Genomic DNA, 12,033 nt, shown 5'->3' with positions numbered 1-12,033 from the left:
CCCTCCATATATTATAAACTAAACAATGTGCTCTGGAACATACTGAAGTACAAGATAACAGCAATTAGGTGTGGCACAGAAGGACTTCTGTGGAGCTGAGGGTCAAGGAAATACTGAGTTGACAAGCGTGATGTTTTCTCCTCCATACCCCAAGACTAAAAACTGTGAAGAAGATTTAACAAAATGTTCTTGTGTTTGGTGCATCTGTGCTGTGTACAGATGTGTCAGCCCAGTGCTACTGTTGCTTTTAAAGCTTTTCTGTTTTCTATCCTTTCACTTCTCTGATGAAAGTTGGAGTCTGTCAGTCTGATAGTCTTGTAACAGCAGCAGAATAATTTGAAGAAATATAAAATTATGGATAATGATGAAAGTAAGGAGCCTCTGGAAAACTTGGCAAGGCAGCTGTCAGGTTCCATGAAAATAATCTTACATTTTAGTGGAATGCAAATTAAAGGACGTGCTAGAAACATTTCTTTGTTCTCTTGCTCATGACCAGCAGAACCAAGTGAAATGATTCTGAATCACATTAGAGGGGGTGTTTGCTCTGTATTTTTTCCAGCACTTCATCCTTGAGACATTTCCAGGAGGAATTTTCCAGAGTCACCTCTGGGGATGGCAGTGACTCTTTGCCACTGCTCACGGCCTGCTGAGCTCAGCCTTTGAGCAGGTTCATTTCCCAGTGTCACTGAAGTGAACCTTTGGCGATTGCATTGCTTTGTAGGGTTTGTTTTTGGCAGAGGAACAAGGTTTATGCAGTGATGCCACCCACCTGTCCCTCATGCCAGCCTCCCCATCAGTCCCCAGAGCTTTTAAATACACACATCCCATCAGATGTGACAGAGCAGCACAGTCTTTACATCAGTTCTGTGGCTGTCACCAAAACTGGCAGCAGCAGCAGAGAGCCAGGACAGCTCCAGGTGGGCTCTGTGGCACACCCAGCTCAGAGCAGAGCCCTCAGGGGGTGCAGAATGCCAGGGAATGTGCACAGAATGAGTCTGCCTCTCTGTGAGCACTCACATTCTGCTGTCTCTGCATGCCAAAGCCCTTTCTTGCCTGTGTCAGGCATTCCCTGGCTGCAGGGGCTCCAGACTCCTGCAGGCTGAGTGAGGCTTTATTCAAACACCACAGGCTGTTCCATTGCTTCCTACTGATCACATGCTTTTACTTGCTCTTGTCTTTTTTCCTCTTCCCTATTTAGCCACATCTGAAGTAATTAGTGGGCACACTGCTGCATATATGAATTTTTAGGGGATTTTGTGCAACTCTGATTTTTTCCATTTTCAGTGCTGCTGGCTCTTACTCCCAACATTGGAGCAAGATATGCTGTTAAAATTGCTGTAGAAGTAATTGAGGTCAAGGCTTTGAAGTACTGCTTCTTCATTGTGAATTATTAATTCTCAAGGCATACAGAAAGAGTGACATTATATAAATCACTGTAAAACTATGGACTTTGTCACACTAGCTGTTCTGCTTGCCTGCATTCTGCTCTGCTTTTCATAACATCTCCTTGGATTACCTCTTGCCATTTTTTGTTGTTTTCAGTTCATCTTCAGGCTGTATTTCTCATTTTCAACTCCTCCACACAATTTTGGTATTACTCTGATGTGAAGTTTGGGAGGTCACAGTCTTTCCTAGTGAGAAATTACAGTGAGAAAAGGGAAGTTCCTGAGAGTTTATGGTGAGATCCAAGGCTGTGTCAGAAAACAGTTTGGGGTGATACAACTACTTCATACCCATAGAAACTGTAAATAAGTACTGATTTAAAACCAGGAACTTTTCAGGCTTTTGATTTCTGGTCTAGGTCCAAGAATGTAGGATGTAAATTGAAGTTTTCATTTTCAGCCTGTTCAGTGTCAGACTTTGTCAGAAGCTCTTGTTGAAGGCTCTTAGCTCAGGGAAGGGTAGAGAGCAGAAGGGCTGCTCATCCTGGTCATGACAGGGACACAAACAGAGCTGGCTCTCACCATGTGTGCTCCAAGCTGCCTTTGCCAGGACCTCATTTTTTATGTTGTTTGCATTGTAGAACATTTGAGTCAATGCTGTTGCTTAAATTGGCACAGCTCATCCTTGCTGTGCTTGGTTCCTCTGGGCTGGGATCTCTCTGTCCTTGGTCTAGCATGAGGTTTCCCACTTAACCCCATCCCCTGGTTTAAATGGATGGCCCTGCACAGCCCTTGACATCCTGCAATCTCTCTTCCTATTTCCAAATATTTGTGTGAACACTGCTTTTTATTTATAACAGTACAAACTGCAGTGAGGAAAGTGTGATTAACCTCCTTCAGGTGAAAGAAGAAACTCAGATTTATTCCTGGCTGCTGAATCAAGTATCTCTTCCCAGATTTCTTCTTGAGTTCTTATGAAACACTGAAGAATTCTTTTAATTAAATGCACCCACAAGGTGTATCTGAAGAGCTGAAGTAGATCTTTACCTCTGGCTAACCTCAGCTTTCCAAGCTTTTACCACACTGGAAAAGAATGTGGTCCCAAAAGGCTTTCAAGCTTGATGTGGTTTTTTTGGAAGCTGTTTAACTTTTGTTGTGGGGTTTTTATTACTCTCTGATTACAGCTTAATGGCTTATTAAGAACAACAGTTCCATCCCAGTCCAAAAACATCTTTTCATAACAATTCTCCCTGTGAGTCATTGCATTTATTTATCTCCATATTTATTGCAGTGAATCCTTCACTTCCTCTGCTCCCCCAAGCTCCCTGTTTGGTGTTTGTTGTTCTCACTGAAACCCTGGCAGCCATGGCAGAGCACATCTTTGTTTTTCTGCAGCATTTCTGCATGTACAGAGCTGCACTGGGGTTTTTCTTGGATTGCCTCCCTAGTTTATGTTCTGTGTCCTTGTAGCAGCCTTTGAAAGCTTTTCCCAGCCAGCACAAAGTGCATTAAATGGCATGTGCAAATGAGCAACAGCACAGCTGCTAATTGTGCTAACAGATGTAAATAGGAAAAGCATTACTTCTCTAATGCTGCAAGTATTTATAGCAACCATTCCCCATCTTCCATAACACTTGGATTATGGATGGAGCCTCTCTCAGGTTCAGCAGAGTTGATTAAGCTTTTGCAGATGGTTTGATTTGCTGAGGTAATGTGGAAGAAATGCAGATGTTTTAAAAAGCTTTTGTTTTAGATGCTACAGGCAGCTGAGTGGCTTAAAAGGAATCTTTGCTTTGCATCCTTTAGGAACATCTTGGCTTTTGAAAGGGAACATATGGCAGGGCTGTTCCCAGGGACTCTGAGCTCTGGGAGCCTCACCTGCCCTGTCAGGATGGTTTGAACATCATCTCCTGCAGCAGAGCTTGCAGAACCCCTGGCCAGAGCCAGGCTGCTCCCATTCCCCCTGGGCTTGTGATTCATCCAGCAGATCCTGCAGCCCAGGGACAGAGCCTCTCTTGGCAATGAGGGGCATCCTCAAGGGTGGAAGTGTGTGTGCAGCTCACAGGAGGCTGGCCTCAGAGGAATTGGGATAATTCAGGTTATTTTCCTTTTGTGTAACCCTTTGCCACAGCCTGGGCCAGCCCTGGAGGAGCAGAGGAGGCTCCTGAGCTCCTGAGCAGTCTCTGCTCCCTGGGCTCATTCCCATTTTCTGTTTTCAGCAGCACAGGTGAAATGTTAAATGGCAATAAGAGACCTGTCCTCCCTCTCCATCAAGCCCCAGGGGGTTTATAAAATGACTTGGAGAATTCTGAATGATCCTGTCTTTTTGGAGACTCTCCTTCCATTCCTTGCATCTGATCCAGGGCACAGTTTCCTTTGGGAAGCTGCTTGGCTCTCCCCATCTGGCTCAGTTCTCTTGCCTTTGCACCAACAGGATTTAGGTGTATTTATCTCATCCATAGCCTGCTCCTCCTCTGGGAACTTCAGAGAGTTCTTCTCTCCCTTTATCTTTCTCCAGACAGCAGAAAATTTGTGGAAGCTTGAGGGAAATGGTTTCTGCTTAAGATGTGAAATCTCAAACAAATGTGCAAATGTGTTCGTTGTGTCAATGAATTGCTGTGTCTGTGGAAGGTATCTGCAGCTTCTCTCTGTCCTGGCAGGCAGGTCAGTGCTTCCCACACCAATTCTGTAACCTAACTCTGTGTCCAGATACTAAAAAAATAAAAAAAAAAATTAAAAATCCAAACCTTAGTCTTTATCTTCTTCCTCACAATGCTGCTCTTTTCCAAGTACCAGCAGTGGTGTGTTCTGGCTTTGGTTGGTTTTTTTTTCCCTGCAGTAAAAAATTTACCTTTTCTTCCCCCTCCTTATGACTTGGCTACTAAGAAATCTGCTAAAGCATTTCCTCATCATTTTGCAAAATGACAGTGGCTTGGTGTCTAGGAGAATTTTAAAATCTGAAGTTGGGATCACAGGATTTTAAAATCACAGTTGGGATTCATGGAAATGGATGTGATGCACCTGCTAAGCAGAGAGCTTGTGGGAGATTCCTTTGTGCAGGTTTTTCACCCCCTACTCCTCTCTTTCTTTGGAGAACTAAAATTTAATTACAGAGCTTGGAAAACTCTTCACATCCTGTAGAGACTGAGCTGAATAAAACAATGAGAGAGAAATGAGAGCAAGGCAGGAACAAGAATTGTAAAAAAAACACCTCATACTTGAGATTTCTGTGCTACTCAAAGGTTTCATTCAGCTCCTTAAATGGGAGGGGATGTGTGGGGGTTGATGGGTGTGAGTACTTATTGTTTCTGCAAGGGGGAAAGAAAGAAAAGGTGCCTTTCAGTATAATTCATAGGGCTAATGGGTAGATCTGCCTGGTTATTAAATCCTAAAGCCTGCACTGAGTAATAAATGCCATTTTGCTGCTGCTCAGAACCCCCTTTGCTGATCACTGCAAAGAGCCACAAGTCAGGACCTAGCAGAGGGTATTTGGAATTTCACCTTGGTGATAAATGCTGGGTTGAGATAATGTTCTGTTAAAATAGAGCTGCTTTAAAAAAAAGAATTACTACTGTTATGATTGCTAGCACAGAAGAGGGAAGGGCAGGAGCAATTATCTGTGATCATTTTCTGGTTTCACTGGAATTTTAGAGGATTGTGGATCTAAAGGGTGTGGAGGTAGATCATAAATTCATCGCAATATCATGGTTGTAGTCACAGTGAGGGGACAGATGTGTTAAACTGCACAGGGACTGGCCAAACAGTGCAGGGTGTACCACTAGTGAGTATGTTAGGGCTAATAAATGAGCTAAATCTGCTTTGGAATTTTTTTAATACCTATTTATAAAATTTTATTTCTGGGTAATGCTTATACATAATTTGTTTTAAATAAATAAAGAAGATTCCCTAGGGAAAGTTTCCATCAGAACTTTTCCAGGCTTCTCTGGGAGCTGTCACCAAAATATTGTGTTTGCTTTGGATTACTGAGCAAATTACAAATTAAAAGCTTAATAAAAGACAAGCAGTTAATAAGCATAACTTGGTGCAGTATAAACAGTTGAAAAAATGGAATCTCTTCTCCCAGAGCTGCCAAATGAGGTCAAATGTCAGTTTTTGAAACAGTGCCTGGTTCTTGAGTGTGTGTTTCACCATGCCTCTTGAAAGGGCACAATGGAACTCTCTTCTGGGGTTGAGGCTCTACATATCCTCCCCCAAGTGCTCTTAAATACAATTACAGAACCCCAGAATGGTTTGGGTTGGAAGGGACCCTAAAATTCATCCCATCCCACCCCTGCCATGGCAGAGACACCTTCCACTGTTCCAGGTTGATCCAAGCCCTGTCCAGGCTCACCTTGGGCACTCCAGGGATCCAGGGGCAGCCACAGCTGCTCTGGGCACCCTGTGCCAGTGCTAACCATCCCCACAGAGAAGAATTTCTTCCTAATACCCAATTTTAACCTATTTTTTTGTCAATTTGAAGCCATTCTTCCCTTCCCTGTCACTCCAGGCCCTTGTGCACAGCCTTTCTGATCACTCTCCCAGTGTGGATTTACAGCAGATGCTTTTAGTAATTAGTAATTTAGTAATTTTAGACCACATCTGTGGCCAGTCTGTGAAGGTTTGGCTGTTGCTGTATCTGTCTTCAAAATAACAAAGCCAAAAGCCCCATAAATTTTGACCAACCTTAAAAAAATCACCTGAGTTCTTGTGTCCAGTTTGGCTTTGGAGCTATTTTAGCCTGAAGTCAGCCCCAGAACCAGTTGCCTTGTGTCCATGAAGGGTTTATAAATGACTTGGAGGATTCTGAATGATGCTGTCTTTGTGGAGGCTCTCCTTCCATTGTTGCAGGATGCCATTTTTGGGAACTTCCTCTTCCATCTTTGGCACTCAGGCTCCTTGCACTGTGAGGGGCTGGTGGTGCCAGGGCTTCCCTTTTGCAGCTGTGCTTCTCTTGTGTGCAGGAAGTTTTCACTGAAAGGAAACCTTCTCTTTATCCCTTGAAAATCACTGTCCCCTGCCCTGTTTATTTTATATGTTTATTCATATAATGGTCATTTATGAAACCTCTTTGTACAAACAAAACATCTTTGTTTGAACACAGAGGGCACTTTCTGTGGGACATGTTACATCCTTGAAGGGATGTTATGAATCCTCCTTTCCCTTCTCATTTCTAGCAGCATTTTGCCTTTTTATAATGCAGGGTACATCCTGCTCTGCTGAATTATTTTGCTTCTGATTATTCAGTGTTGCACATAAGCAGCTGTGCCCAGAGAGAAGTGCCCCCCATTAATGAGGAGGTGCTGAGCCATATGGCAGGAGAGGATGGAACATTGCAGCTCTGGGCTGAGCCCCTCCTGTTCACACACACACAGAGCACCTTGTGAATGCATCCTGCCAACACCATCAGCTCCTTGGGAGTGACAGGGAGCCTTTCTGGAGCCTTCTGCCTTCCCTGCTGAGAGCCCATTTCCCTGTGTAACAACTCATAAAGGGACAGAGGGAATAGCCAGGGGTGCTCTGAGCTGCCTGCACTGCCCTGCTCTTGGCTATTGTACAGCTCTGTGTGTGTCCAGGGGGGTTTCCCAGCCCTGGGCTCAGTTGCTTGTAGTCATCCATCTTTTGGAGAAACACAGGAGTGGGAAACTCTTGGATTATGCCCTTTTCTGACCAGAGATGGGGCAACTGAGAGGCGTTTAAAAACTTTCATTCTATTTTCAGTCTCATGAGAATGGTGAGACAATACAGATGTTATAATTAATGTTATCACAATCAGAAGCCAACTATTTTTTAATTACAATACATTCAACTATTTTCTAATTATAATACACTGTGTTTCTTGGCCTATCAGCTTTTGCCACACCATGCTGTAAATGCCTTAAAGCCAATAATCTAAAATTACCCCTCGTGGCTCCCACTACAATGCATCTTTTATAGTTTTATTTCTCCCAAGTATCCAGTCTTATTTGCAAGGCCATCCTTTGAAACTTGTTTCTAGTTCCATTTTTCTCTCAATGTCTGCCCTATTCCATGGCATATCTAAGTCAGCATTTCTTATCCCAAAGTTTACATACAGATATGTGAGCCTTCGGTCAGCCTTTGAGAGTTCTCTACAAATCCATTTCCCACAGGAAACAATGTGCAAGAAGCCCTCAGTGAGTTCAGTTTCCACCACAGCCATCATAACCTGCATCTATGGGTTGGAATTCCCTGGGTTTGGGAATTTTACTGCAGCTGGAGATGGCATTAGCTTTTAAAACACAGCATTTTTAACACAGCATGCAGTTGGATGAGTGTGGAAACGGTGTGCTTGCAGCAGAGTGGCAAAGTCACTACACACACTGTTGCCTTTAGCAGGTGCCATATTGGACCCAAATAGCTGCTCTTTCACCCCAAAAGAGCAGGCAGCCTGTTCCTGAGGAGGAGTGGGATTTCTGCAGCCCTGTTTGTAACAGGATTTCTGGCCTTAAACTGCATTTTAAACTGTTGAGATTCTGAGCACTTTGCACTTTTATGGATATCTGTGATGCAACTTGATCCAGCTGAAAAGTGAAACCACAGTTTCTCATGGATCATAGGTTTGCTTTGATCCTTTTGGATTTGAACCATGGGATAACCTTTATCCTTTCACTCAGCAGCAGAAACCCAAACCTTCACAAAGGGAGCTGAACTCAAGTGTTAGAAGTGTGGTGTTAGAGCCAGGGAAATATTGATGTGTTTGAAGCTTGACTGAGGCAAAAAGGTCATATTAGTGCCCCTTCCTGGTGTGCCTGATGTCCAGCTCTGGGTGGTCTGTGCCAAAACACTTGGCATGTTTTTGAAAGGCATCATTTTGTGTATTGGCAAACCTGGAGCTGACAAGTGACATTGTTTGAAGCCTTGCTATGATCCCACAGGTCATGGCAGGGGGATTTTGTGCCCTTCCCAGTAAAAGCAGAGCCTTGGCAGAGGATTTCAGTGCTTCCATGGCCTCTGCTCTCCAGGCATCTCCAGTGTACCAGGACAGTCTTCAAAATCTCCTCATCTACTGCATGCATTGGTTTTTTAGTTGTTTTCTTTTTTAACAGATGTGAGTACATACATTTCCCAGATTTTCCTACTTTGTATTCCAGCACCAGACAAAATGGGAGCAGGAAATCCAGCAGAATGCACTCTGGAGCACAGGGCCCTTGGTGTGTTTGAGTGGAACATATTTAATACCAGCCTGTGAGAATAATATTTTATTTGCAGGGAATGTCCCAATGAAGGCAGGAATGATGAATCTGACTCCATGTTCTCAGAAGGCTAATTTATTACTTTATAATACTATATTATATTAAATACTATACTAAAGAATACAGCAAGGATACTTACTGAATGCTAAAAAGATAATAATGAAAATTGCTGACTTTCCAGAGTCTGACACAGCTTGGCTCTGATTGGCCAAAGAGCCAAAACAACTCACAGCAGAATCCAATGGAACAATCACCTGTGGGTGAACAATCTCCAACCACATTCCACATGAGCACAGCACAGGAGAAGCAAATGAGATAAGAATTGTTTTCCTTTTCTTGAGGCTTCTCAGCTTCCCAGGTGAAAAATCCTGGGTGAAGAGATTTTTTCAGAGAATGTGAATGGCACAGAATAACATGGCAGGAATGTGGTGTCTGCCTGGCATCCCTGCTTGCACAGGCATCACACCATGTCAGAATTTCTTCTTGCTCAGCATCTCTGTGCTTTATAAGCATAAACCACCAGAACTGTCTGGTTTTCCCTGGATACAGAGGTTATGGAATAGCAGGCAGTGTGTGTGCACCTGTTGAAAAGGATGAAAGTTTGACAAGCAAGTCTCACAGATATGGATGCTTAGCAGAAAGATTTTTGAATGTAGAGTCTGAAGAAGGAATAGAGATGGAAGCAAGTTTTGATATAGAAGAAAAGAATTGCTGAGCCAGTCTTACTGGATAACCAGGGAGGCAAAGGGTGTGTTAGTTAGAAGGGGTTTTTATGACTTAGAGCAAAGGATAAACCCACCTCAAACAAGATGTTTTTACCAAGCAGAAAGAGAGCACAGGCAAACAAGTCAGCAAAGTTGCAAGTAGAAAAAAGGTCTCAGAATTTTCTACTGCAAGAAAACTGAAAAACAACTTCTAGCTTAAACTGTAATGTGCTGACTTTTAGTGATTGGAGAACAGTAACACGAATATGGTAATTATAGCAGTTATGATGGGCTATAGATAAAAGTTAAGGTATAGATTGGTTCTACTGTAGGAAGATGCTCAGCAAAGTATATAATGCATTGTAACCAAAAGAAAAGTATAAAATGCAATGTAACCTAAACTGAGGGTCTCCAGGGCTGCCTGCAGCTGGAGCTGACAGCTGTAGGCACAGGCTCTGTTGCCCACCACCCTGGATTTTGGAGAGCCCCTGGAGTACCACGTCCCTCACTGCCGCTCTTACATGCACCTAAGCTGTAGCTGGTGATGGCAGATTTTCCCCACTTGATTCCCCAGTGTCCCCTTGATTCCATTGCTGTAGAGCACTCATTTTAAGGATTCAGGGCTCCTGCCAGGGGCACATTTCCCTGTGAGCCCATCCCTGCTGTGCCTGGCTAACAGAGCTGTGCTTCCCTGCAGGAGGACTTTCGGAATAAAGTGGAAGATTACATTAAGCGCTACGCCAGATGATGAAGGGATGGATGGATGGCAGGACCACGGCTCCAGAGCTGTCCTTAACCTCAGCAGCAGCCAAAGCAGCCTGGCTTGTACCAGTCCTGTGTCCACGTTGTTCTGAAGAAGAAAACTAACTTCATAACATGTCCATGTTCAAAGGAGAGTTCAGCATAAATACAGCAAGAAATTGTGTCTGTTGGTTGAAAAAGTTGTCTGCTTCCTTTTACAAATGTTTACTCTTCTGAACTGTACTGTATATCCTGTTGATGAGGTATGCTTGAGAAGTTAAAAGAAGTCACTGTTGAAATTGTAATTACACTTTTTTTTTAAACTCTTGCCTAATCTGGAGGGGGGGAAGGAAAAAAGCAAACCCAAACAGCCCAAGCAGAAAAGGTGGCATGTTTTTGGAACACTTCGAGTTGGCAATAAATGGTCTCCTGTAAACCAAATCACTAAACTGTTGCCTTTGATGAGCAGAAAAAACAAAATGAGCTTTTTCTCAGAATCACTCAGCTGAGGCTTAGAGCTTGCCAGAGTGGAAGTGCAAAATGAGATTCTGCTTCTGGTATTGAAGTTCTCAATGCTGGTTAATGTAAGTATGTTTTTGTCACAGTTTGGAATTTTTACTTTGTTAATTTCAGGCCCTGTTTGGGCTACAGGTTTATTGTTTTTTTGTTTCTACTCATTGTGTGAAGTAGTTAAAAGAAATACAGGCTAATATGTAACTTAAGTACATGTTTAGTATTAGTAAAATTATATATATAAATATATAAAATATATATATTATATATTTCTGTGAAAAAATTAATGGAAGGGAGATTTTTTAAAAAAGAAATCTGCCTTTGGCTTTCCAATCTGGATGTGCTGAGGGAGCATCAGATGCTGTTTGCTCTGACGAAGGTAAATTTAGGCACTGTTACCTGGAGAGCACCTGATTGTGTTCCCAGGATTCCTGCACTGGAGGCAAGGACACAGCTGGAACCACAGCACATTCCCCACTTGTGCACATTTGGCTTTCTGGATTTGGGAGAATGTGATGCTGCAGGTGCCTTTTCTGTAAGGAGCTGGGTGGCACTGGGAGCCTGCAGGAGAGGCTTCAGTCCTGGTGCCAGAGCTCCCTGGGCATCCTCCAGGACTGGGAGCACACAGAGGAGCTGATGGAGCCCAGCTGAGCTTTTACAAACTAGGAAATAAATATTTGTGTGCTTTCATGCAGAGCGAGTGTGTGTGTGACACTTGGGCATTGACTGTTGGGGTTTTACTCCCCTTCATTCTCTCCTGCTGTTCCTCTGCTGCAGATGCTGAGGAAATTAAACCAATCTCCCTCAAGAGCACAGCAGAGCTGGGGTGCAAACTGTAGGAATGAAACTTCTGTGTTGAGTTCTCCCTGTGCCTTTTCCTTTGCAGCTTCAGCAGCTCCTGTAGCTGTTGCCGGAGGCTTGGAATGCAGGGATTGGCATGGAGAGCTTCACCTGCAGACAGCATTTCACAGGGAAACAAGAATCAGCTCAGTGTTTAAAGCAGGCACCTGCAGTGAGAGATCTTTGCTGCCAAAACAGATATATCAGCAAAGGTAGGGGGTAAAATACAGAAATAGCAAGGTTGGGAAACACATCTGGTTTTTGTTTATGGCATTAGAGGGATTCTCTTATTCTTGAGTCAAAAACTCAACCAGGTTGCTGTAACAAATTAGTTCTTGCTGTAGAGGCACCCTGGTGCTGTCGGCAGGAGGAGGGGTCACAGTCCCCATTTCTTGGGCTGTCACCATGGATGGCTCCCCACTGAGGTTGGGAAGCTGCTGCTGCTGTGCCCAGGGCAGCCAGGGAAAGCTGTGCCAGCACCAGCAGCCCTGTGAGCACAGAGCTGCAGCCATCAGAGCCCTCCCTGCCTCCCACAACAATCCTGTCTCACCCCTTCCCTGTATTGTTGCTTGCCTGGAGATGAGCAGAATAATAAAGTTTGGATACTGGTACACATTGTACAAGGAGTTCTGAGCATTGGTT

The 12,033-nt window shown here is 43.7% G+C and overlaps 1 protein-coding gene across 3 annotated transcripts in view; it reads left to right on the top strand.

Annotated features, from left to right (window-relative positions):
- The window catches only part of UBE2F (ubiquitin conjugating enzyme E2 F (putative)), a 60,862-nt gene extending 48,868 nt beyond the window's left edge, over window positions 1-11,994 (top strand). For 2 of the 3 annotated variants that reach the window (XM_058809171.1, XM_058809170.1), the window contains one exon: window positions 9,995-11,994. In XM_058809171.1, coding sequence (XP_058665154.1) covers window positions 9,995-10,045 — 51 coding nt within the window. In that variant the 3' untranslated portion in view covers window positions 10,046-11,994. The remainder of the gene's footprint in view (window positions 1-9,994) is intronic. The other variant, XR_009274985.1, reaches the window with a different exon arrangement.
- Window positions 11,995-12,033: the final 39 nt, after the last annotated feature.

The sequence above is a fragment of the Ammospiza caudacuta genome, chromosome 8 (assembly GCF_027887145.1).
Source record: "Ammospiza caudacuta isolate bAmmCau1 chromosome 8, bAmmCau1.pri, whole genome shotgun sequence".
NCBI lineage: Eukaryota > Metazoa > Chordata > Aves > Passeriformes > Passerellidae > Ammospiza > Ammospiza caudacuta.
The sequence above is the reverse complement of the archived record's forward strand: the minus strand, read 5'-3'. Positions and strand labels throughout refer to the sequence as shown.